General features: G+C 42.4%; 1 protein-coding gene across 4 annotated transcripts; it reads right to left on the bottom strand.

The window, feature by feature from the left end:
• Positions 1–75: 75 nt before the first annotated feature.
• vegfba (vascular endothelial growth factor Ba) lies at positions 76–25,711 on the bottom strand. Of its 4 annotated transcripts, XR_009708337.1 has the most exons (9): positions 24,442–25,711; positions 13,848–13,890; positions 13,020–13,216; positions 10,025–10,098; positions 9,596–9,628; positions 8,688–8,771; positions 7,116–7,262; positions 3,294–5,083; positions 76–2,786 (listed from the first exon to the last, which is right to left on the bottom strand). XR_009708337.1 is itself a non-coding variant. In XM_061236048.1 (8 exons), exons 1-8 carry the CDS (start codon positions 24,517–24,519, stop codon positions 5,062–5,064), a joined length of 678 nt encoding a protein of 225 aa, XP_061092032.1. In that variant the 5' UTR covers positions 24,520–25,711; the 3' UTR covers positions 76–5,061. The 4 variants fall into 4 exon arrangements, 3 of the variants coding, with proteins under 3 accessions (XP_061092032.1, XP_061092033.1, XP_061092034.1); XM_061236048.1 differs by having other exon boundaries at positions 76–5,083; XM_061236049.1 differs by lacking the exon at positions 8,688–8,771 and having other exon boundaries at positions 76–5,083.
• Between the last annotated feature and the right edge of the window lie 95 nt (positions 25,712–25,806).

A 25,806-nucleotide genomic window follows, 5' to 3' on the forward strand; every position in this document is an offset into this window, starting at 1 on the left:
GGAAGGAGTGGTGCAGAGAGAGATTAGGACAAGGACACAGACAATGCAGGGTAGAAACAACCCTCGTGACAACCATTTTCAAAAATAATCCATTTCCTTTAATAACATATTGAACCTTGTATCATTTTCTACTATTAACATCACTGTTACTCATGTATCAACACCAATAATATTCTTGGTCACATTCACATTTAAATGATTAATAATACCATCATAATGTAACATAACTGACAAACACAATTTGTACACTTGCACAGACATCAAATAGGGCACAGATGGTGTAGCAGCAATAATATTAATCATATCATCATTATATGCATACATACACTGAATATATAGATTGGAGTTGGGGGTTGATTGAAACTGAGCATGACAATCTAAGACCTTTTCTATTCAACACTTCTAAATCTGAGGTGGTAATAAGACTGACATTATATAGAACTTTTAAATTACCTAAGTTCACTGGATAATACACAAGTCATTAGGTGCTAGAGTTATTCTACGCTAAATTGTGTTTTTTTTTTGTGTGTGTGTGAGGGAAGCAGAGAGCAAGCAGTATGTTCATATCACCAAGCTGGCACGACAGTTCTGTGTTGTTTCTGCTCAGTACAAATCTCCTGTTACTAACAAGCCGACAAACTCCATACAGACAGTGCCTCTGAGTGCCTGCTGTACATTGGGCATATTTGTGGAGACAGAAAGTCAGTGTCAACACATTCTTTCAAAGGCATTCAACTGCAGTGTGTAAATTCCACCTTGGTACATATTGTACTTGTCCCAAATATTGCATGTGGATTTACACACTTATTTTTTATAGAGATCAGCCAGGACAATGGACAGAATACCTGTTACAATACGTCTTGTGCAATGTCCCGTTAGTGAGGCTTTCATTTGTGTGATGTGAGTGAAATTAACTTTTAAAAAAAATGTTACAAATGTCTAAGTAAGCAAAAATGAATACTCATGTGGAGGAGTCAAACGAGATAAATAACAATAAATATAAACATTTTATCCACCCCAACACTGGTATTAAAACACACATTTATTCGGTTGTCAGCAGTGCCTCATTTTGTTTCCCGCTGTTACCCCCCTCCAAACCCAGCAAAAGTTAAGGCTTGGACCTGCCCACACTAGAGGGCTGTGGATGCGAGTCACAGACGGGGGCCCCGTGATTGCTGCCCTAAAATCCAGCTCTAAAACCCAGTTGCCTAAATGGTTCCGGAATGGGATTAGAACTTTTGCCAGATGAATAAATTATGACATAGGAAGAGAAAGTGGGTTACACTGCAAGCCTCCTGATCTCTGTGTATTCTGGCAATGTAGAGACGGGGTGGGGGTGATAGAGAGTCACGAAACGGGGAGTGGGGGGGGCGGGGATGTTGCGTTGGTAAAGAGCGGGAAGAGGAGGCGATGGGAGAAGAAAGCAGAAGCTATTAAAACGAAAAGCCTGGGACAGCTTAAGAGGGAGACACAGCTGCTAATGAGAGGTCACTGGGGTTGTACTGGAGAATCTCTAAATAGGAGATCAATGAAAAAAGACAGAAAGAAGGGGACAAAGAAAGGATTACGGCTAATTATAGTGCGGTTATAAGGAAACACATCCAAGTACTGAAACAGAGATTCGAGGACACCTCTTACATTTCATCTGTCAGGGGGAGGATAAAATGTGATAAAACTCATCTCCACATAGATAGAAATCCTAGTTTATAGCACCACTGGTGAAACTCCCAGAGCTTGGGTAACATTTACATTTTAAAGAAAAAATCTCTAGCCCCATTTCTATACATGTACAATGCATACATTACTCCTCCATTTAGTTAGTGGAGGATATGATCTCTACAGCCTGAAGCTGACAATGTTGTCTATGAGGGCAGTGCTCGTTAGGACACTGGACTTTGGACACGAACAATGTGGACTAGAATCCCAGGTCAGTCACTATCCTGGAGCAAGATATTGTTTCTCTATTGCTCCAGTAAAAGGCTGCTGTATAAATGAATTACAGGGGGGTTTAAGTATTGAAAGTTGTCCTAGGTTAGGTATTCCACTAGGCAGTAAATATAGCATGTTGTAAGGCATAATAACAGTTTGTTGGAGATGGTGATGTTCTGTTCATAAACAAAATTTGTCTGAATGTATCCTGTATCCAAATTTGGCAGATGCCTTTTTGCAAAGCAGCTTACAAAGGTGTATTCTTTATGAGAGAGAGAGAGAGAGAGAGAGAGAGAGAGAGAGAGAGACCAATCTCTATAATGCACTCTACAATCAGCCATGCATACTCTTTTAAATAGGTGTTTGTGGGTCAGAGTGGTCATCTGAGTGATGTTTCCACAAAGAAACTTTGAGAGTTACTACCCCAAATTATCAGTTAAAGAATGCAATCTTAGATTTCTACTATAGTCATGAGCTGTATAACAGCACAAGTTCTTATCTTTATAGTTGCTTATCAGAGACTGGTAGCTGACTCTACTGTCCCTCACAAACATAAGGATCAAAGGAAACAAGTCATATTATATGGCCTGCACTGGGCCATGCATGTAATGCCCTATAGGGCAACTTTAAAATGATATTTCATAGTATTTTACCATCTTGTGTTGTTATTACTCACTTTCCCTCCCAGACACATATTGGGCACATTTCTTTACAATGATTCTTCCTCAGTTAGCCTTTTTTAGATGATAATCTAAGGCACAGTACTCACAATTTAAACTTTGGCCATCTTGAAGATTGTTTTTTTTTTAACACTGATTAATTCTGTTGAAAAGTCACAGCACCTAAAAAGCAAATACCTGTAAAAATAAGGAAGTGTTATCTGAGTGTGTAAGATAGAACAAGGAGTGGGCACTGAAAGGGAATGGTTACTTAATGTACAGGGCCAGTTCTGGACATTTCTTTCTATCTCTGATAAAATAAAAAAGGGGGCCAAGTTTCATACAGAACTGCTTTCCCTTGCTTCTAAACCATGGGCTTTAAATTCAACTCAGAAATGCAGGCAGATTCTCTGGATGCCTTTTGTGTACATGGTCAGCCACCCAGAGAGCTTCTTAAAGGAGACGGATTAATGACAAACAAAAAACAAATAACACACACACGCACACACACACACACACATGCACACAAATATTCAATATAAAAAAAAAAACAAAGCTTGTTTAAGTTTAAACGCAACATAAAAATGACATTAAAAAAATATGTAATCACCCAAACTCATATCTCTTGCAAATATATATTCATATAAATTTAAATATATTTTCCTTTTTTCAGTCATAATTACATCAAGAAAAGCTTATGGTTACCTGTGTGTTGTCTTTCTTTATGTCACAGTGTTTCCAAGATATCCTGAAAGTACATCTTTCATTTGAATATTAAGAGAGAAATGTGTCTGTGTATTAAAGTGCCAAACTTTTTTTAACAGATGTCAATGGTCCCTAGAAAGATGGGGAATAGAACATTATGTGTTTGTGCATATCACTGAGAGTAAAGTGAATAAATGTTTGTGTGTGTGTGTGTGTGTGTGTGCGTGCATGTGTGTGTGTGTGTGAGTGTGTGTGTGTGTGTGTGTGTGCGTGTGTGTGTGTGTATGTCAGTGGGAAACAGCCAGGCCTCCTCGTTATTGGCATTCCCCTCACTGCTTAGCTGAAGTTAAAAGCTCTTTCATTGCCACAAGGAAAGAGAAAAGACTAAGCAAACTCAAACAACAGACCCCAAATGAGAGATTCATTGATGGAGTTTGTGCCCATTTGATGGACTCATATGCAGAGACAATGAATGAGAGGCAGCACACACAGGTTTGTACAGATATCAATGTGAGGACCACACAGACTCCCATTGAAATTTGTTCACCTGAAACTAAAGACCCAGTGAAAATGAATCTAATGGTAAATTCTGCACATGCCTGTGACTATATAAGAGAGCGAGAAAGAGAGAAAAAGAGAGAGAGAGTATGTGTGGGTGTGTGTGTGTGTGTGTGAGTGTGTGAGTCTTGATACTGATATACTACAGGCACATGTTAATCTAAAAATGAGAATATTGAATAAAGAACAGTTTGGGGCACCCTGGAAATATTTCTCAACTGTGTTGAACATAAAACAGGTCTACACACACACTTGTGAAAATATTCGGAAGAGCTCCTCTCACCTTTGTCACTGCCCTGCCCCCAATACGTCCACATACTGACCTAGTGCTTCACCCTCCAAACTCTGCTGTGGGCCCAGGGCAGCGGACCGCTCTGGTACTGATGGAATGCCACGTGGTCAGATGGACATGTGACTTAGCTTTTAATGCCCGAATTAGGAGGAGGAATCTTTACCCTTCTGACATTTGTCTGGGCGCACTCCAGAGTCTATCACAGCATCATCACCGTGTCATTTACTGTAATCGTTTTAGTACTGATAACTCCTTCCAGTTAGGCTCAACGGTTGTGTCACATGCTCATCTGACTTCACGATGCGTTTGGAAACCTTGTTCATGCAACGGCAGCAGATATCGGAGTGGAACCTGGCAACGGTGAATCAGGAAAGCTGCAGATATGGCCTGATATTGAATCTGCTCCATTTCCAATGACTGAGTTGGGCAATTTGTGGCAGACAGTGCACGGTACCTTAAAGGGACCGCAGCGCACCGCAAGGCGGAACGGGAAACGGACGGCTCTTCCGGGGAAATACACGGCGTGACACGAGTCCCTCCACATATTCCTCTATGTTTGCAGTCTACTGGCACAGTCCTGTGGCTCCGCTCTCCAGAATACGTTTATTGCATCTCTTTTGATCCTTCCACTTACTCATGGCGAAAGATCCTCTCAGTTGCTTATGGCATCACGCCTGACACAGCCCAGTTTAGCAGCAAAATGCTCCAAAGCTTTGTGATGAGTAGATAATATACACATATATATTTATGTCAGACTACTTGTTGATGATGTTTTGGGAGTTGAGGGGGCTAAAGGGATGTGAGTGTTCTGGTTTGGCCACACCGACCCATCAGTCCCCTCCCTCATCACTAAATCTCCGCTCTGTCACAAAACCATCGTCTTATCACGTTGGCACGAGGCAGAGTGAGTCCAGCCCATCAGCGCCGTATCGCCTCACATCTGAAACAGAAGAGGACAGGAGAGGCGGGAGTGAGAACAGTTCCATAATAACATTTTGAGTTACAGGTCTCTGATCAGTGCTCATAGGGTATGCTCTGTAGACTGAGTCACCCATTATTTACAACATGCTGGTCAGTAGAGAAAGTGGGAAATCAGAAAAGAGGAGGGTAACTTGGAATGCACCTCAAATTCATTCTTCCCTAGTCACATCCAGATTGAATCTATCCACCCTGACAACGGTTTTACGTAACTGTCTGAACAGACCATGGCTGGACGTCATACAGTAATTCCGGGTGGGACACTGCAGTGTATGTTATTGAGCATCATATTTCAAGCTTTTCTGTTAATATCCAATTCCGATTAAATTCATTGGAGGCTCTACACTCTAAATAGTGGTGCAGTCTAAATACAGTCCTGTCCTGATTTCCACTGTTTTTGCATATTTTTCATGCTGGAATGGTTTCAGATCTTTAGAGAAGTAATAGTAGACAAAGGGAACTCGAATAAACACAATTATTTTTTTATTGATTTAAAGAAAAAAAGTTATGTGTGGCTTGGAGGAATTTTGGCAGGCCAGCCACTCCTGGGAATGTTCACCACTGTTCCAATTGTTTGCCATTTTGTGATACTTTGATGGTGTTTGATAATTTGTTTCATTAAAGAAATGTAATGGTAATTTAAAAAATATGTTTTGTGTTTACCCATGTTCCCTATTTTAATATTACATTTTGTCTAAAGATCTGAAACTATTCAGTCTGAAAAATACAAAATAAAGGAAATCTGGAAGGGAGCATTGACTTTTTCATGGCACTGTATATAGCCATAAGCGGAGACCAGGGAATTCTTGGGCTTTGCCTGCAAGACGTCTGTACAACCAAGGCTTAAATTGCAGGGTTACAGGAAAATCCAGCCCAGAAATTCAAATGGGATATGCTTTCACGCTATACATCAAATACTTATGTGCACAATTACCCACGCCAAACTGTGTCCTATAAGCCTTGAACCTGACCCTCCTCCAGTCAATAATGAAAGCTATGCATTTAAATACTGGATACATATAATAAAAAGGTATCAAGTTCAGAATTTCGATCAGACTTCCCCTTTAAATTATTACACAGGTGCGGTTTCAGCTGAATTCCTACTCTTAAAATTCTAGACAATAAAGCTGTCTGAACAGTCAGCTGCAAATAGAAAGCTGTTTTCACCTCTACTCTTTGGACTATCACAGATTGGTTACAAATTGTTTAAATGAGCACCATGAGAGACCACCTTATTAGGCAGACCTGTACACCAATCGTGTGGCATTAACTCAATGCATAGAAGTATGTACACATGGTCAAGAGGTTCAGTTGTTGTTCAGACCAAACATTAAAATGGGGAAGAAATGTGATCTATGTGTCATTAGCGATGGAATGATTGTTGGTGTCAGACCAGGTCGTTTGAGTATCTCCAGAGATTTTCACGCACACCAGTCTCTAGAGTCTATCAGAGAATGGTATGAAAAACAAAAAAACATCCAGAGAGCGGCAGTTCCGTTTGTGGAAATACCTTGTTAATGAGAGAGGTCAGAGCAGAATGGCCAGACCAGTTCAGGCTGACAGGAATGCAACAACTCAAACTCAAATAACCATTACTGTGGTATGCAGAAGAGCATCTCTGAACACACAACATGTTGAACCTTGAAGTGGATGGGCTACTGCAGCAGAAGAACACTGAGTCTAAAACATATTACATTAATGGCATTTGGCAGATGCTCTTATCCAGAGCGACGTACAGTTGATTAGACTAAGCAGGAGACAATCCTCTCCTGGAGCTACGCAGGGTTAAGGCCCAACAGCTGTGCGGATCTTATTGTGGCTACACCGGGGATCGAACCACCGACCTTGTGGGTCCCAGTCATGTACCTTAACACTACGCTACAGGCCGCCCCACAAACATTTTAAGTTTATTCCTACTGGATGTGTTGCTTATTTTAACATCGTCTAAGCATCTAATGTCTACAGGTGTGCCGATGGAGGCAGTCTTATCGAACCTGCAGCTTTGCTGGTTGAGGTGTCTCCCTCTCTGTCTGCAGCTGTCCTGGCTCTGAGTGCAGCGGCAGTGGCACGACTGTTGGTCGAGCACCCTCCTTCGCCCGGGACAGGGCGGGCACTGTGGTCCAGGGGTGGCTGGAGGAAGGCTATGTCAGGACAGAGGGACACACACACACACAACTTACTGCCAGAACGGGGGGGGGGGGGGTTTACAGCCCTGCTGAAACTCCAGTTCACCAGTTTTCGCTTTTCTTCCCCAATTTGGAAGTTAATTAAATCAAGGTCTGTGAGCGAAAAGCACAGTTGAATGACTAAATTGAGTGGAAAAAATCAATCATTGTATGTGCAGAAAAGCCTGCACTCAGAGTAAGAGACAGAGAGAACTTTTCAACCAAATTAGCCCAATTTCACACCTGACACAATTTCAATTGGGGGGAGCGACAAGTGATGGATGGGGCTGAGCAACAAGGCCTCTGAAAAAGAGTCACTTCTGTTCATGTAAGGAAAGAAAACTACCCACTTCAGACTATAAACTGGAAACGGCTGAATTCTCGAAACAAAATAAGCCAGACCATAGCACAAACATATGCATGATTCCATGAACACACACAAACACACACACACAAGGACACATACACATTCCACACTGTTTGGAATCCAGTTGTATTACCAAACATAACAACAAATTATAATGACTTAAAAAAATATTCATATCTTAAAAATCAATAAGAAATGGCATGAAGTCATTGCAACATCACAACGCAACTGTGAGACTGTTACATGTTAGATGGGCAAGCAATGCAGTGCAAATGCAGTCAGTGTCACGGACACTGAGGCCAAGACATGCAGGATTAGGGTTCAAGTTAATTAGGTAAGACAAAGGCTGACTTTCAAGCATTACTTCTACTTCAGCAATGTGAAACTGATGTATACATATACACTCACCGAGCACTAGGTATTTATTAGACTTCTTTTTTTAGACTTCTACTGCTGTAGCCTATCCACTTAAGTGTTATGATGTATTGGGTGTTCATAGATGCTCTTCTGGATACCACTGTTGTAATGTGTGGGTATTTGTGTCACAGTCACCTTCCTGTCAGCTTTGACCATTCTGGCCATTCTCCTCTGACGTCTCTCATTAACAAGGCGATTCTGTCTGCAGAACTGCTGCTCTCTGGATTTTCTTTTGTTTTTTGCACCATTCTTTGCAAACTCTAGAGAATTGTGTGTGTGAAAATCCCAGGAGATCAGTTTCTGAGATATTCAAACCACCCTGTCTGCCACCAACAATCATTCCATGGTCAAAGTCACTTAGATCACATTTTCTCTCCATTCTGATGGTTGATGTGAACATTAACTGAAGCTCCTGACCCATATCTACATGATTGTAAGCATTGTACTGCTGCCACACAATTGGCTGATTAGATATTCGCATTAATAAGTAGACATAATAAAGTAATCATAATGTTCCTAATAAAGGGCTTGGTGAGTGTATATTTTACCCCAGACAAAATTGGGATGGAAAGTGTGCAGCCCTTGCCTTACTAAGGTATTTTCAAAAATCACCGTACGATGGTTTGATTTTTCCGCTTTTCTTTCGTTTGGATTTGCCTCTCCCCTTCTGTCTCCCTTTCCTCACTGGGCTTTGTTCCTGCCTTCAAGACAGAGACACTCCCTCAACGGCCATTCCTCTCCTCCACAGCCTTTCATCAGAGCCGCTTGTTTCATGGGCCAGCACTGTTTCGTCTAGAAGTGAAATCTTCCATATCGAAAACACTGCTGTTATCAAGCAGAGGTTGGAGAAAGTCAAAACTACAGGCTTTTAAGTCCTACCTCAGCCCATTAACGGAAATCTCCTAAAGGAGCAGGAGGAGGCCCCTCCAAGTAAAGCTGAATAGCCCACAATTTCTCCACAATAAATTTTGTTGCTGTTGTAAATAATTGAACCTATCCGTGTTGCAAACGGCTTAATTTTTTTTTAAGGTGCTGCCCAAGACAGGCAATTCCCAAGCTTTCAACTGTACATTTAAATCAAAGAAGAAGTCACAACACTATTTAAAATAAATTATTTTATTGGAGCACTTTCAAGACAAAAAACAGCTGTTATTTTGTGGAAATTTATGAAACACATAGCTGTCCCTGGCTCAGAATAAGGCCTGATAACTTGTGACCGCACAAAACATACGTCCAAATTTAAGTTGGCTCAGGCCTACACCTAGATGTGAAACAAAACTCTCAGAAAATCTAAAATAGAAGTTGTCCTTCATGGGCTGAGAGTTCTTCACTGGAAATGCAGAGAGCCTTGCAGTGCAGCACTCTAATCTCTCTTTCTCAGCACACCCTGTGAGCACAAGAGGAAGCCCATGTCTCCATGGAATCAATGGTGCGTGAAGAGAGAATCGTCTCGTGGGAGATCGGTAGGAAAATAACCACCCCACACACATACAGTCAGGCGGCACAAAACAGACAGGGCGCTTACCTTACAGGCACTAGCTGAACGTCTTTTTTTGGTCTGCATGGGGAGAGGAGGAGAGAGCGAGAGAAAGAGAGAGTGAGAGAGAGAGAGCATGAGAGAAAGAATGAGAGCTCACAGAGAGGGATGGAAAAATGCCATGTCAAAAATGACATCAGCTATGATGTTCTGACATGCCCCGTCACATAAACACGTCAGGTATTATAGATCATCGTTGCTTACTTTAATACCTTAAAGGACCCATGGATGAAGACAACATTATAATGACAGGGGTAACAGTGGGACAATATTTCAATAGTAAACATATGTTCGGGAAAAACAGCTGAGGATAAGTGTATAATAATGGACTTTCACTGTTTCTAACAATTAACAGGGACAGCTTCATGTGCATGTGTATGCATGGACTGTTTTGTGTAATGATGTGTGTTTGCTCACCTGCACTCACACTGGCTGTGCTCAGTGAATGGCATCTGCACCAGCTCGTGCTTCAGGTAGGTCGTCTTCATCAGCTATGGGGAACAGACACGGGCACCAGTGGCTGTTATAGTGCCATGTCACAGCCCATAAATCATTGGAAGCCCGGCACTCACTGGTGTTCGCATTGGGCAGTTTTAACCGTGATTCAGCAAACCGACTTTGCACAGCAGGTGCTAGTGTGTGAGAGGAGATAAGACCACTACACTTCCTCTCGCCCTCCCTCTTTCCCTACTGCTTCAAAAAGAGAGAATGTGTGTGTGTGTGTGTGTGAGTGTGTGTGAGTGTGTGCATCCTCAGGGCGCTGTGATGTGCTCTAGTGCAGCAGAAGGTAGTCAGGGGGAAGGTGAATGGCTTCTTCACACCTGCTTGCAACCCTCTCGTTTTCAGCTCACGATAGAGTGTTACAGTGATGATGTATTTTTGTAGGCCAACCCGACAGTTTTTCTACCATGGGCTCCCTTGGCAGATTTCCCATGCTGTTTCCCATAGGGATTTGGATTTCTGTCGAATATAAAGTCTGTGGTTAACATACGCTTAAGAGAGTTTCATGTTTTGTTCTATGAGTTAAACTGCATCTGTTAATGTCTCAACCATATACTTCAATGCTGTTATATGCTTTAAAAAGCAAGTTCCTTACCAGTTGCTACATTGAAACAACAACAACGCTCATATTTCACCGGCCACTACTCAGGTTTCATACCAGCCTGGTTGCAGGCCACATTACTGTTGTAGCTTCAGTATAGCAACTTAACTTTTGTAAGCAGAGAATAGCTTCAAAACTCATTGTTTTTAAATGAAATGTAAATTGACAAAAATGTGAAACTCTTTTAAGCGTATGTTAACGACAGAGATCAAAATCCCTACGGGAACAGAGTGTGATAAATCTGTCAAGGGAACCCATGGCTCAAAAATGCGTAGTCGCTTCTTGGTTTTATTTATCTATTGCTGACTAGCCCTTGTGGTGATCTGTAAAGTAGCCTTGCCTTGCTCTTGCCAGTAAATGGTAAATGGTTGGCATTTATATAGCGCCTTTATCCAAAGCGCTGTACAATTGATGCTTCTCATTCACCCATTCATACACACACTCACACACCGACAGCGATTGGCTGCCATGCAAGGTGCCGACCAGCGCACCATGTCGCCCCACGCCCATGCCAGTACATAGCCTCTCCTTCACCAAGACTCCTGCCAGGCCCCCCAGTGGCCACACATGGTAAGTAGGTGCCCACACGGCCCCTGGATGCCGTGGCAGGGGATCTTGCAGCTGCAGTGCTCCCTAGAGGTATGACGTGTGGGCCCACATGTTGTGGACAGTCCATGGAATCAGCCAACCACTGTCCCACTGCCTTGTGGGTAAGTCTGGGAAGACAAAGGCTAGGAACACCATAGAGTTCTGGCAGCCTCCTACAGCTGTGAGGTGATAGTCATCCTGGACACCGGACCACACCTCCCTACAGTGAAGAAGTGGTGGACCAAGCACATCCGCTTGATTACATTATTGGCATTTTGGCAGTCACTCTGGATAAGAGCGTCTGCCAAAATGCCAATAATGTAATCCGCTTCTTCCGGGGATATGTCTAGAAAAGGCGACCTAGACATTGCCAACCCTAATCCTTCTGGATAGGCTACCGCATCTATGGGGACATTCTGCCCTGGTGGTCAAAAACAAACCAACAAGGCTGGCCTATCATGACAGAGCTTAAGCGATATAACATTGATACTGTTGCTCTCAGCAAAGACTTCTGAGTAAGGTTCACTCAGGGGAGAAAGGAGGAGGCTACAACTTTTTCTTGAAGAGATACCCCCAAGAAAGACAACACCTACATAGTGTGGGCTTTGTCATAAAGAACTGCCTCCTGCCAAATGCCAAATGATGGTGTAAAGACCATCCATGGCCCAAGACCCTGCCCTCTCTGGACTGATGGGCTCAGCAAGGACCAAGGAATGCTGGACAGGAACCCAAACCCCTTTGGAGGAGGGTCTAGTGTGAGGCAGGGCTGCATCAATCCTCTTCATAATCTTCCTCCTGAGCATTACACTCTTGCACAAGGACCTCACACAAGTGTGCATCTCCACACTTCTCTACGACTGTGAAACATGGACACTCTACCAGCGTCGCTTCAACGTGGCGGCCTGTAGCGTAGTGGTTAGGGTAAATGCCTGGGACACGCAAGGTCCAATCCCGGTGTAGCCACAATAAGATCCGCACAGCCGTTGGGCCCTTGAGCAAGGCCCTTAACCCTGTATTGCTCCAGGGGAGGATTGTCTCCTGCTTAGTCTAATAAACTGTACGTCGCTCTGGATAAGAGCGTCTGCCAAATCGCAATAACGTAACGTAATGTAGTGCAAATCCTTTCACATAAGTTATTATTTTCACACAGCATGTGACCTGGTAGGACCATGCGCTGCACTCAGAGCTCCGACAGAAGACCAACTGTTCATGCACAGGTGAGGTGAACCGTGTGTGACCATGCTATTGTGGATTGCTACACCGCAAACTTTGCCATTGAGGGGCAGGTACGGTGGCATAGCACGTGTCCTCCTGCCTTTGCCCTTGACGAAGGGCACTGGTCTCAGAACTGAAGTCGGTCCCCAGGTGCTACACTGTTGCTGATTACTACTCCTACATGACTAGGATGGGTCAAATACAGAGGACAAATTACCCCACAGGGTTCAATAAATATATCTTATCCTATCAAGGAGTGCAGGTATCTGAGGGGAAAAACATCGCCTGGCAAAGAAACAGAGACGGAAGATGCCCATGACTCCACCAAATGCGTCAGGACTTAATTTGTCTTAAACTGGACTTACACTGTATGGGGCAGACAGTTTGCTTCCCAGCCATCAAACAACTTCATGACTTTACAGCCACCAACGGACCCACGCAACAACGGACACGATGGGTCTCCCCTAAGTAGGTAAAGCAAGCGAGCGTTTTTCCGGGTGCACGTACCTCCACGGTGAGCGTGTAGGATTGTGAGGGCACGCACTCCAGGGCTTCATCGGAGCAGCAGCCCCCGCAGCGGCGAAGGGCAACGCAGGAGGGCAGGAAGAGGTGCTGGGTCTCCCTGGGGAACTCCCTCCACACCTCCACCAGGGTCTCCCTCGGCTGGCACCCACTCATACTGTACACCTCCAGCCATTTCAGCACTGGAAGAGAGAGGCATGACATCACTTACTCCCACAGTCGCGCACCACTGAGAGTCAGTCAATGCGTATATATCCATGCATCACTGACTCACTCACACACCACTCACTCACTCACTCACTCAAGTGAACGAAAGACTGAGAAATATGAATTAAGGATGGAGGGAGAGAATAAACAGTTTTTGATGCTACAATTGGCCTTTTATGTGTGTTTCTGTTAATAGGCTGTGAAAATGGCATCCCATCTGGATTAAACCTTCAGATACAGTTTTAGCTGTGACTGGGATGCAATATTTCACAAATCTAGAAATCCATAGCCATTAGGTGCAAACAGGTAGCATAAAGCATGTTGAGTACCAGATGCCATCTCCCTCCGTCTCCCTCCCTGACCAGTGTAATGCTGTAGATCAGATTTCTGGTCCTGTAGTGGTTCCTGTAATCCTTTTGTCCTACAGCCTAATCCAGAATCCAACAGAAACAGCACTCTCCTGCCACATGTACACATGCAAACTCGCCTCAAAATGTACACACATGCAAACACATACATACTTTCCCACTGCTTACAAAACACAGGCACTTCACATTCCAACTACTCAGCAAATGCACGCAGCAGTGCCGACACTGAGACCGGTACCTTCTCTGGATCTGTGATTTTCGGCAGGCTGCCAGTGAGCCAGCTGGAAGACAAGAGGACAGAGAGAAGAATGTCAAGTTGAGAGAAGGGAGGGAGAGAGGCGAAAAAACACAATTCATACTGACAACATCAGTGTGATGAACAAAATGGAAGATATCGGTGTGGGCTGCAGGGCCATGACCATGCAGCTAATTGACAGGTTTATGAGAAAAAGAACCCCATTAACATGGTACACTGCTGCCCTGAATCAATTGTGGAAATTATACAGCTGCAATAGACGGTGTTCATAAAAGACAGAAATCTATTTCTCAGAGGACCAGGATATAAATCAGATTCACCCATCTGAGGGGCTGTTATGGAAACGGTAATGAGCAGATGAGCTTGTCTGGAGCAACTGATAGAGAATCACTTGGGAGAAGAAAAGCAAAGGAAACAGATAGATCAAGGGTACAAGGGTACACTGCATTCAAATGTCTTTCTAAAATAAAGTGACGATAAATCTGAACAATCATAATGAACAATCTCAATAGCATTCACCAGAGCAGGGTGAGAGGCAGGAATATGGATGGAAGCAGAAAGAATAATGACAGAAAAGAGGATCGATGACAAAGCAAGTTTTACTTTAAATGAGGGCAGTTATATTTATATCCCTGGGGAAGCTGTTCAGCACAAGTCCAGTTTCCTTGGAAAAATGGAATTGCAAAAGATGGTTATCTATGAAAATACTGCATCAGTTGCATCCCTGTACATTTGAAAAAAATAGGGATGGGCCATCCTTTTCTCCTGTTAATGCTTCAATATACACTCGGTGAGCACTTTATTAGGTATTTATTAGACTTATTGGTCTTCTGCTACTGTAGCCTATCCACTTAGAGGTTTGACACGTTCAGAGATGCTCTTCAGCATATCACTGTTGTAATGTGTGGTTATTTGCGTTACTGTCACCTTCCTGTCACCTTCCTTCGACCAATCTGGCCCTTCTCCTCTGACAATGGATGTATTTTCTCTGCAAACTCTAGAGACTGTTGAGCATGAAAATCACAGGAGATCAGCAGTTTCTGAGATACGCAAACCACCCTGTCTGGCACCAACAACAATTCCACAGTCAAAGTCACTTAGATCACATTTCTTCCCCGTTCTGACATTTGGTCTGAGCAACAGCTGAACCTCTTGACCATATCTGCATGCTTTTAGTTGCTGCCACATGGTTGGCTGATGAAATATTTGCATTAACAAGCTGGTGTACAGGTCTACCTCATAAAGTGCTCACTGAGAGTCTACGAAGGGGGGCATAACCTTATCTTAACCATAATGCATGCACATACTGACTCTGTCATGCTTTCACCAGTGTGCACACGCGCGCACACACACACGCATGCGCACACACATGGTTAAGTCCTGTCTTTGGCACAAGGCCACTACCAAGAGAATGTAGACTTTGCCCCTTTCTCTTCTCTCCTTTCATTTCTGGCTATGCCCAGTTTGTTTGTGAGCAAATGCATGTGTGGCTCTCTGAGAGAAAAGTCTCACAATCTCTGAGTGTGATCTGCGTGTACACACTAGACTATCTGCCTGTAGATTTGTGTATGCTTGTATGTGGTATCTGTGTATTTGATGAGGAGAAAGTCAACATGTCTTTTCTACATGTTAAAATCTGTAAGTCATTCCACATAAGGCTGGCAGCTAAATACGTTTCAAATGAGACACAGAAATGTATTATGAATGAATCATTTATCAAATTCAGACCGCAATATCTGTGTACAGCGTATAATCTAGGTTCTCTTTGTTAGGCTGCATGCCATTTCAGTTTATCTCTCGTGTTCCAAACTGTATGGCACTTCCCCCAGTTAGTAGCACCACCCTCTCCCTCGCTATCGATTACTACAGAGACCACATCTCTTCCTGGAAAATGACAAAAAAACAACAACGACTCGAACAGCTACACAGGCCAAAAAATTGGGCTGAAGCCTGATACCCCCCTTTCTATTTCAGTGTGCCTTTAGATTGCTTCTGTATCTTTCACTTTCATTTGTTTCTCTTCCTGTGTGTTGTACATCGAAGAAAAATTGCGGTGGGAAGACACTGGTTCACTTGGAACGCTCACTTGATCTGGCCCATGTTTTTACAAAGGGCAAAAACATCTTTCATATTTGTGCAAGTTGCCACTTCAGCAAATAGATGCTCATGTCTTCGCAAATAGGAGTTAAATCATCATGACAGTAGTCAAGTTTTAAGTAGGTTTTCATACACAGTCGCGTGTGTACGTGCAAGTACGCCTGTAGAATCTATGCTTCTAAATGTATTACCACGCTCTCAAACTGACTGCCCAACACTACCCGGACACTGCTATACACAGACAATAAAGTTGCTGGACTTACATCCAACCGCCAGATATGAGGTGCTCAGCTCATAAAGAAGTCACATGCTGGGCATTTGCATATGAAACAGACTAGTCTTCACCTTGGCCCTCGTCTGATAAAATCTGTCGGAATGCACTCCACGCCGCCATCCCCTCCACCACGGACGCACACATCTACACAAACACACAGGTATGCAAGGGACCCTCATCAGGCGTACTCGGACACGGACGGGTGCACAAACACACAGGAAAGACAGACGACAGCTCGCTCAGACTGAGCGAAGGAACATAACGTTAATCACAGCTGCACAGAAATCGAGGAGGAACCGCGACCCAGGTCAACCGCAATGCAGCAACGGGAGGGACGAGGGCTCCTTGGGTTCGTACAAATGAATGATTACAGTCAAACAGACCATGACCCAAACTCCTAATACACCACACAGGGCCACAGATGAGAAAGTGCATCTGGGATCGTATCAAAACTTCATACTGAGATTCAATGGTCACAATAAGTAATTTATTGGTTACAGTTGGTTATTTCCTATCCGAAAAAGACCTCATGGACTCTGAATTAGTCCAGCTGAACTGCACCATACAGATTAAAATCACATTATGATCACGCTACGCTCTACCACACCAGCGCAGGGGGTGAGTAGTGTTCAGGTATAGGTTTGCACCTGCCTGACACAGAGTGTATGAATCTGCCCGTGGTCTGCACACACCCGTTCTCCATGCGGCTCAAGCCCTCCTCGTGTGTGAGCACAGATGCGTAGGGCACAAAGGTTACCCAGTCCATGTCAATGTGGGAGGGCGGGTGCACATGTGAGTGTGCTGAGAGCCAGCTCGGTCAGTAACACTAGGACAGCTCACTGTGTTGCAATGTGAGTGAAGAGTCAGCCACCCCACCCCTCCCACCCCCACAGCACTGGGGCCATTGTGCAACTTGTAACACCCCCCCATGCCCAATTCGGCAACCCTAACCGGAACACCAAAGCGCTACACTCCCATCATTCATTGTTAAAAAACCTTGATTAGGTACACCTATCTAGTACCGCATAGGACGCCCATTCGCTTCCAGCCTAGTCCACCCCCCCAAGGGACACAGAAGGGACACAGAAGCCTCTCGGGACAACCAAACCTGAGCGGAATGGACTTCCTTCTTTACTATTTTCGTGTCTTTTAATTCACCTTAGTTTCTTTATTGTTGAAATTGATTTTGTTAAGTTTTGTAAGGTCCTTTTGGAATATTTTGTAACCACTCTTTCTTTAAGTTTGTTTTCATTCTTCTGATGTCTTTGTTTCATTAGTTTAAGTTCTTGATTAAATGATTATTTTGTGTTAATTAGTGTGTTTTAAAAAAAAAAAAAAAGAAGAAAAAGAATTTTAAAATGTAAAGAAATGTAAGAAAACCAATAAAACCACATTCGCTTCCAGCCTGAATTATTTGAGGCATGAATTCAATAAGTTACTGGAATACATTCTTTAGCAATTTCAGTCCATGATGACTCAATACCATCATGCAGTTCCAGCGGATATTTCTGCCACAAATTCATGCTGCACAATTCAAGTAAAATACAATACAATACAATACAATAACTCTTATATAGTGCTCTTTATGCATACATCCCAGGGCGCTTAACAATCAAGTATAATAAATAAACAGGCTAAGAAGTCCAAACTAAGAGGAATAGCACAGGAAAACAAGTAAGACTTAAGACACGATTTAAAAAAGCCAATTGTAGCTGCACCTCTAATATGGCATGAGATAGAATTCCAGAGGCACGGTGCAGAGCAGCTAAAAGCTCTTCCCTCAACTGTTTTTAATTGACAAAGAGGAACCACTAAAAGTTCAGCCAGTTCAGTAAGATGTGTTGACTACCGAGTTAATGTCGGTATTAGACAGCTCAAGATCCATTATATTTCCCAGATTTTTAAAATAGTTTCTAATGGCTTAAAATGACCATCGAATTAGCGTCTAAACATGGGAACTTTCAGAATGTGCCTGGACTCAACCGGAAATCCTTTTTAGGGTTCAGTTTAAGGCGGGGTGTTGTCATCTATGGTTTTGTGGGAAGTAAGCAGTGTATTTGTGTGTCATCAGCGTAATAATAAAATCCAAGGTTGATAACGACAGAAAGTTGGAGCATATACAGGCCGAACAACAGAGGCCCAAGCACAGACCCCTGTGGGACACCATGCCTCACATCACCCCTTTCAGAGCATGAATCACCCAAGCAAACAGTGTGTTGGTGGTTTGACAAGTAGGAGGAAAAGCACACATGGGCAGTGCTTCCAATCCAATATTCATTGTCAGCACTTCACCACTAACCTGTTTCTGAGGTGCTGAAAGCCTGGAACTGCCACATCTGATCTGGCACAACGAATCATACCACAGTCAATGTCACTTAGATCACACATCTTGCCCATTCTAATGCTTAGTCGAACAAAAATCGAAACCTCTTGCAGCCTCATGATTTGCTGTTTGAAGGAGCAGGCAATTTGCATTAACAAACAGTTGTGCCTCCAACCTAATAAAGTAGCTGGTGAGTGTATATTATGAGCCAACAGTTGGAATCCACGACTGTCTACTCCATTAATACCAACTGTACTAGGATGTACTGTACTATAAAACTAGCCATAGACTGTGCATATGCTACATACAGTATAAGATATAACATCAACAGTCACTTCAGGCTGCATTGAACTTGATTTCCATGTTTCAACATAACATTGGAAGTCAACCATGTTAACCGCTCAAGAACCCCCAAACCTGACCAAATTTAAATTACCAACCAGCCTGACACACGACAAGTCCCCACTGATGTAGCTGGAGGGCAAGGAGACGAACAATGGACAATTATTGTTCACAACGTCTTAATGGACATAATCAGAATCATTACCATCAGTACTCTGTTGCTGTATACATGTGTACACTATTTTCACCATTATTACTGTCTAAACATTGCAGGCATCTAGCCATCCTGATGTCAGTCTGAATTAAACTGAGCTGAATCACTGGTTCTAAACGCACACAGTGCATTACAGAAACACAGAGGCACACACCATCAAACCAGAGTTCATTACCGAGGACTGTGTGCATCTGCACGGACGTCACTCAGTCAGCTGTGCTCATAGGCACGTATACACAACGTCTCTTTAATTATCTCTAATGAATGATAGCCCAGATGCTAGGGTGGGGATGGTGCCAGGCCAGGAGCTGTTGGACTCTAAACCCTAGAGGGTTTGACACATTACTAGGACGTGACTAACTAACAAAACCTTCATAGTGATCCAAAAAACAGCAATATATCTATAAAGCAGTACACATATAAACTCATGTCTGTCAACTGCCAGATAGACAAATCATTTGTATGTTTTAGGCTACAATGGATACTTTTTGGTTAGCGTTGAAGACATGGTTATTTAAAAAAAAAAGATAAGGAGTTAATAAATGTATTTTTACTGTCACAAATTAGGACACAATTTATTTGCTTTGAAACAAATGTGAGTTTGCGTTAATGACACAACTGATTCCCTGACAGGCCATTGTTTTTTGTGGTGCGAGCCAACACATGGTAAGTTATTAGGGATGAATGATAGTGGTCAGTTGTATGAAAATGGTGGTCAGTGGTCAGTGGTCAGTTGTATGAAAATGCTGGTCTGGACCATAGACTGTATAAAGTATATGGACAAAGTGACTGTGATGTCACCCATTGACTGTACGTGGGCTTCTGAAAAGCATTTGGAAACTGTGTGCAAGTTCGACGATTATATGGTGATGAATTTGGGGCCAGGACCGTGTGGTGCACTAAGCACATGAGAGACAGTGATGCACAATGTCTCACAGTAACAAAAACTGTCCCTATTTCACCAACAAAATATTCATATATTGTCCAAATGACACAATAACTTAACAATTTGTTGAAGAAAAACATTACGTACTGTATTGGCACCATTGGTTCTGGGAACCCTATCAGTTAATGCTTTGTAACTCCTCCTTGGGAAACTATAACACTGTGTAAATGCTTCCTGTAACCAGCTAAGAGTCTTTATATTCTTGCTTTTGGAATTTTTCCCCATTCGTCCTGGCAGAACACCTCTAGTTCAGAAATATTCACCAAGTCAGGGGACTGTGGTGGCCATTCCAAGACCTTCATCTGTCTTTCCTGGTGGTAGTTCATGGTCGATTTCGAGGTATGCCCTGGTGCTCTGAAGCCCTAACAAGTAAATCACCTGAGTCTGGGCCTAAGTAATCATCTTTTTAAAATGTAACAAAGAATAATCCAAAAGGATTCCCAGACTTTTGCACAGGGCCCTTTTCTTTTGGCTATAATTTATAAACAGTAAAAAAATGAAGATTAAAAGCAATCTTGCTTTATAATTTGCAGGAAGGTCTCATGTTTAACTACTATGCCATTTAGAGTTCAGGTTTGCTTTCGATCACATACAGATACATTGGAACAGACATTTAAACCAGGGGTGCCCAAATTTTTGCACCCCACTGTAAAAATGCCTGCCACTGTATGACCACTGTCTATCACTCCAACAAAACCACATGCTATCCAGCAAATTAGATGGCTAAGAAATAGGCTAAGAAATGGTCACAGGACCAGATGGCTGCAAGAATACCAGGTGTTCAAACCAACCTGATCAGCACATATGCTGTTATATAAATGGGACGGTCCTGAAAAAATGCAAGCAGCCCAGATAACCCAAGACTTGTGGGAGGACATATATGGGCAGTAAAGACTTTTCAACAAAGTGTTATTTGGACACGGTTTGTCTGACAACATGCAACCCTTCACAGAACTATAGTGGCATTTTCATCAGAGAAACATAAATAACCAGAGATTTCCAGAGATCTTCAGCTCAGTCTTAAGCAAAATATTTTCATTTTATGAAGAATTCCTGAGCATAACTTGTCACTGTGATAATAATCCTTCATGTAATTTGTCACACAAATTCTTTCAATATCTATTTAAATACACAATTTTATGCAGCTCTGTCATAGCTTGAAGGTGGAAACAAGCAAGCAACTGCTCAAAGAAGGTTCAGGGCATTGGGACAACTACCTAAGTAAAATGATGTCCTAAACTTTGACCATTGTCAGCGAGCTAGCTCTTTTTCTATGAAAAGAAAATGTGCTTCACATCATCTATCCCAGAAAACTGTCTTGGCTTTCATGACACTCTAAAATTTAAAATATACTTTTACAAACTGACATTAACTGGAGCAGTCATTTATAGCTCCTGTGTGACTCAGCCGGTAATAGTGCTCACCAGAAGCACAAGCTGAGCCCTATAGCCTCGGCGTCATTAATACCGGTGTCTAAGCTACGTCATTAGCTGACTGAGAACGAAAGACTGCAGCAGCAGAACACAATTGAGTTCATCCCACTGGGGCTGGCTGAACATAATTCGTTTTGGGTTCCTTGGGTTACCACTGCATAAATGCCCCCCAGATGCTCCCTGGGCCACTTCTCATGACCAGCAGTCACCAGTGAGTGATGTACCTCTCCTTAGTTAGGAACCAGCTCTCGAGCAGCACAGCAGGTGGGAGTCGTTGGTAAAGGTACCAGACCTGGGTCAAATACGTAATCCGTTTTGATTTAGGATTTTTCTTTTTTTATTTGCTTTACTGAGCTTGTCGGTGTATTAGAACCTATTAAATACTCTCAAATAGTGCAAACCCCCGCCTTCTGGTCCTCCTGGTTGGCTCAATTGCACCAGGCAAGATCAATCGAACACAGAAAAGTATTTGAATCCAAAAACAATTACACATTTCAGCCAGGTCTGGATGGTACAAGAGGAGTGTCTAAACTTCAGCTTTGGCCTGCTCTTTGATTATCAGCAGTTAATATGACTACCTCAGCTCAATGACAACGAAGACAAATGTTCAGGTCGCCAACCACACTTCAGCAAAGACATGCATTGCCATTTGTTACTTGTTAGGAGGAATTTTATTCCTTATCTCAAAATGTAATAGTCACTGTATTGTGCAACTTCATTACGGCCATATAACCAATTATAAATATAACAAAAACACCTTCTGTCCTCATGCAACCTTCTTTCATGAGTTAAAAGTTGTGAAAAGCCACATGCTGATTTATTGGCAAACTAGACAGTAGTGGAAGCTATGTCTGACATTTATCTGAAGAATTAAATGTGAAATTAAGGATTATAAATCATTCTGTATAAAATAGTATCCTGTCAATCATTATTTAAAACTGACAGTTATTGGCAACATATACACTCACTGAGCACTTCATTATGAACACCTGTACACCTACTTATTCATGTGATCTTATCAGCCAATTATGTGGCAGCAGTGCAATGCATAAAATCATGCAGATATGGGTTAGGGGCTTCAGTTAATGTTCACATCAACCATCAGTATGAGGAAAAATGTGATCTAAGTGACTTTGACCGTGGAATGATTGTTAGTACCAGACAGGGTGCTTTGAATATCTCAGAAACTGCTGATCTCCTGAGATTTTCATGCCGAACAGTCTCTAGAGTTCACTGAGAATGTGTGAAAAACTAAAAACATCCAGTGAGCAGCAGTTCTGCAGGAAAAAAAGCCTTGTAAATGAGAGAGGTCAGCGGAGAAGGGCCAAACTGGTCAAAGCTGACAGTAAGGTGACAGTAAGGCAAATAACCACACATTACAACAGTGGTATGCAGAAGAACATTTCTGAACACAAAACGCTTCAAACCTCTTAAGTAGATAGCAGCAGAAGACCAATAAGTCTAAAAAATGAGTCTAATAAATACATTAGTGCTGACAGCGTTTGAACCAATTTGAACATGCAATATTCATATATTAGTATATAAGGACATCCAGCTGTCTATTTCACAGAGCTCTTATAATGAGACAATGTGTATTAACAGATAATAAAAAGAGGTAGTGAAAGAAATACAAAATGGGGGTGGGGGGCATGTGGGCAGTTTACATATATATAACAGTTTCCTGTTAAAGCGAAATGAGAATGACGTTTTGGGGAGCATGCAGAATGTGGCACCTGATGTAGAGGAGAGTCCAGTCTCTGTACTGACCTCCATGCCAGCCATCACAATAACACAGTCATTACCATGAGAACATTAGAGCTCCCCTAGGTCCCACTGGCTCATTACGCAAGACAACCCACCGCTGCTACAAATAATTAGAGGGAAGGAGAGAGATGTGCTCAGATACAATAAATGGCACTCAAATCTGGAGCCGCACATCATTTTTGTAATGCAGACACACACACAGCAGCTGTGCACAACTACAGGGCCAGATGCAAGGGCAGATAGAGGTGTGACTATAAGTGCTACACTGGGTAGTCATCGGACATGTGTCTGGAGTATTATGGGACTCTGGACATGTGGTTTGTAGTTTCCTAGGTAGGTAAGGAGTCTGTTAGGACAACCAAAATAACAGAACCAGTGTACAAATACAGCGATCATTTTAAGAAATGGGTGCACACATGGGCAATACAGCCTATAGATAGCCCATGCTCCTGTCACCTAATAATTCAAGTTATAAATCATGAACAAAATTCTTGGATAGACAAAAAAGGTTTCAATAGTTGAAAACAATAAAATCTCCTGGGTCACAGATGTAAAATCACCCGTCTGAACTCTGTTGATTCGAGCAGGTTTTCATACAATGCCAAGGGGATAATCCACGACAAAACAGAACTACATGTTCTTGAAAGAACGGCGGTAGACGTAAATAAAATGTGCAACTTGGTATGTGAATTTAGCGACTGTCTGGTGAGAGATAATGCTTTTAGCTATCACTGTGTAGTCACGTACACCATCGGCTCCGCTCAGTATTTGATACTAAGTACATGCCAGTTACTTGCAACAGTCGCATGGTGGCCATACATTTAACATGGTAATAAATGCGTATAAGCTGAACACTATATGGCACACCAGTTTAGAATGGAAGAAACACGTTTACGATGACAAATGTCAGTGACCGCAAGGGTAAATAAACATGAAACTCGTAAATGTTCGGAGCCATTAACACACTATGTACCGTGACATTCATTTCACAAAAGGACAGTGTTTTACGATGAAGCAGTAAATTGTTCCAGAAGTTGCCAATATAAGCACAGAACCAAATCAGTATTGCAACGACCGTTACGAGTCCTGGCAATGTCTTGCATTTGGAGGAGATATATATATATATAAATATAATATAATATAATATATATATATATATAATATATAATATAATGTCACATACCTTGGCATAAGACGTGGGCATTCTGGTAACCAGGACGAACTGAAACATTCCTAGAATAACTTGAAGCTTAATCCCCATTGTTAAGGTTCCAAAAGGGACACAAAGTGAAAAGCTCTCTGTATATTAACTTCTTTTTTGAATTTTCTTTTCTTCTTTTCCCCCTTCTTTGTATTTATTAACAACAATTTATTATGTTTAAGTCCATAATATCCATCGCCGGTATTGATTAGCCGAAACCAAGGTACAGGTCAAAATTTCGAAACCACACAGTGCAACCACAGCTCCTGTCATTCCACATCGCACACGAAAATAATATTAATAGGCTACTGAAATCTATCCAAATTAGGCTACACTTAATTCACAAGTTCAGTTAAGCAGGTTTGAAGCACACTGCTTCTTGCATTAATTGAGCTAATAAAAAGTCTACTGTAGCCTAATGTAACAATGAAAAGGTAAGGATAGACTTCAGTCTAAAGGGTTATAAAGACTATATCCTATAGCTGTATCTTACAGGCTGTTCTACTGTAGCATATTCTATTTACACTTAGCTAGCGAAGAAAAAACAGTTCGGGGTCTATGTGGACCAGATTTTAACAGAAGCGAATGTTAGCTCGCTAGCTCTGCGTGAAAATGACCGAGAAGGCGTCAAAGGTCCTTGAACAGACAGCGGGAGTGAGGTGTATTTTGTCAATAGAGGTCCATTCAAAATCCGTGGGAATAGTTCCGAATGTTGTAGCTTATCCTCAAATGCTTGAAACTGTACATTTTCCCTTTCTCCGATTGACCGGTTCCGGTTTTGAATCCACTCCAAACGGATAGCACGTTTAATAATTGGTCGGGAATTTAGACCGTTTATTCTTGCCTTACACTGGAGCAATTCAATTCTTCTTCTTTTAATAACAAAAACTTGACCCTTGTCAAAGTACAGGTTGACATTTTCACATTTCAAGTGACGACGAATAAAAAATATTTCTTCATGTATTCTGCCCCTTTTCACGTGTTCCTTGCCCTTGAGAACAAAATAAAACCCTACGCAACTCTAGATCCACGTAACCGTTGCGTTGTCAACTTTTATTTTTTTGCAGGGGACAGGCTCGCACATATGAACTGTTACAGGTGTAACATTCCCAATCCGTCAGTCACCAGTCAATCATTTACTCTTACTACCTCTCCCTCTCCGTCTTTACTTAATTAGCTAGCTGATTTAGAAAGGGGAGGTGGTAGAATGGGGCGGTTAATACCTCTCCCTAAAATTGTGCTAGTTCACACAGTCGCTTTTCTCTCCTTCCAGTCACCCCCCCCCCCCCCCCCCCCCAGGTTACCGACATAGCGTCTCTCCTCCCACCGTTTAAAGAGGTAAACACT

Source organism: Conger conger, chromosome 3, assembly GCF_963514075.1.
Source record: "Conger conger chromosome 3, fConCon1.1, whole genome shotgun sequence".
NCBI classification, from domain to species: Eukaryota; Metazoa; Chordata; class Actinopteri; order Anguilliformes; family Congridae; genus Conger; species Conger conger.

What these genes read in the sequence shown, in the direction of transcription:
- vegfba (XM_061236048.1), bottom strand. Translation starts at nt 24,519, where the DNA reads ATGGGGATTAAGCTTCAAGTTATTCTAGGAATGTTTCAGTTCGTCCTG. An exon ending in CACAGCCAGTGTGAGTGCAG is followed by an intron (nt 9,629 to 10,024) that starts GTGAGCAAACAC and finishes CTCCCCATGCAG; the next exon opens with ACCAAAAAAAGACGTTCAGC. An exon ending in AGCGGAAAAATCAAACCATC is followed by an intron (nt 7,263 to 8,687) that starts GTACGGTGATTT and finishes GTCCTGACATAG; the next exon opens with CCTTCCTCCAGCCACCCCTG.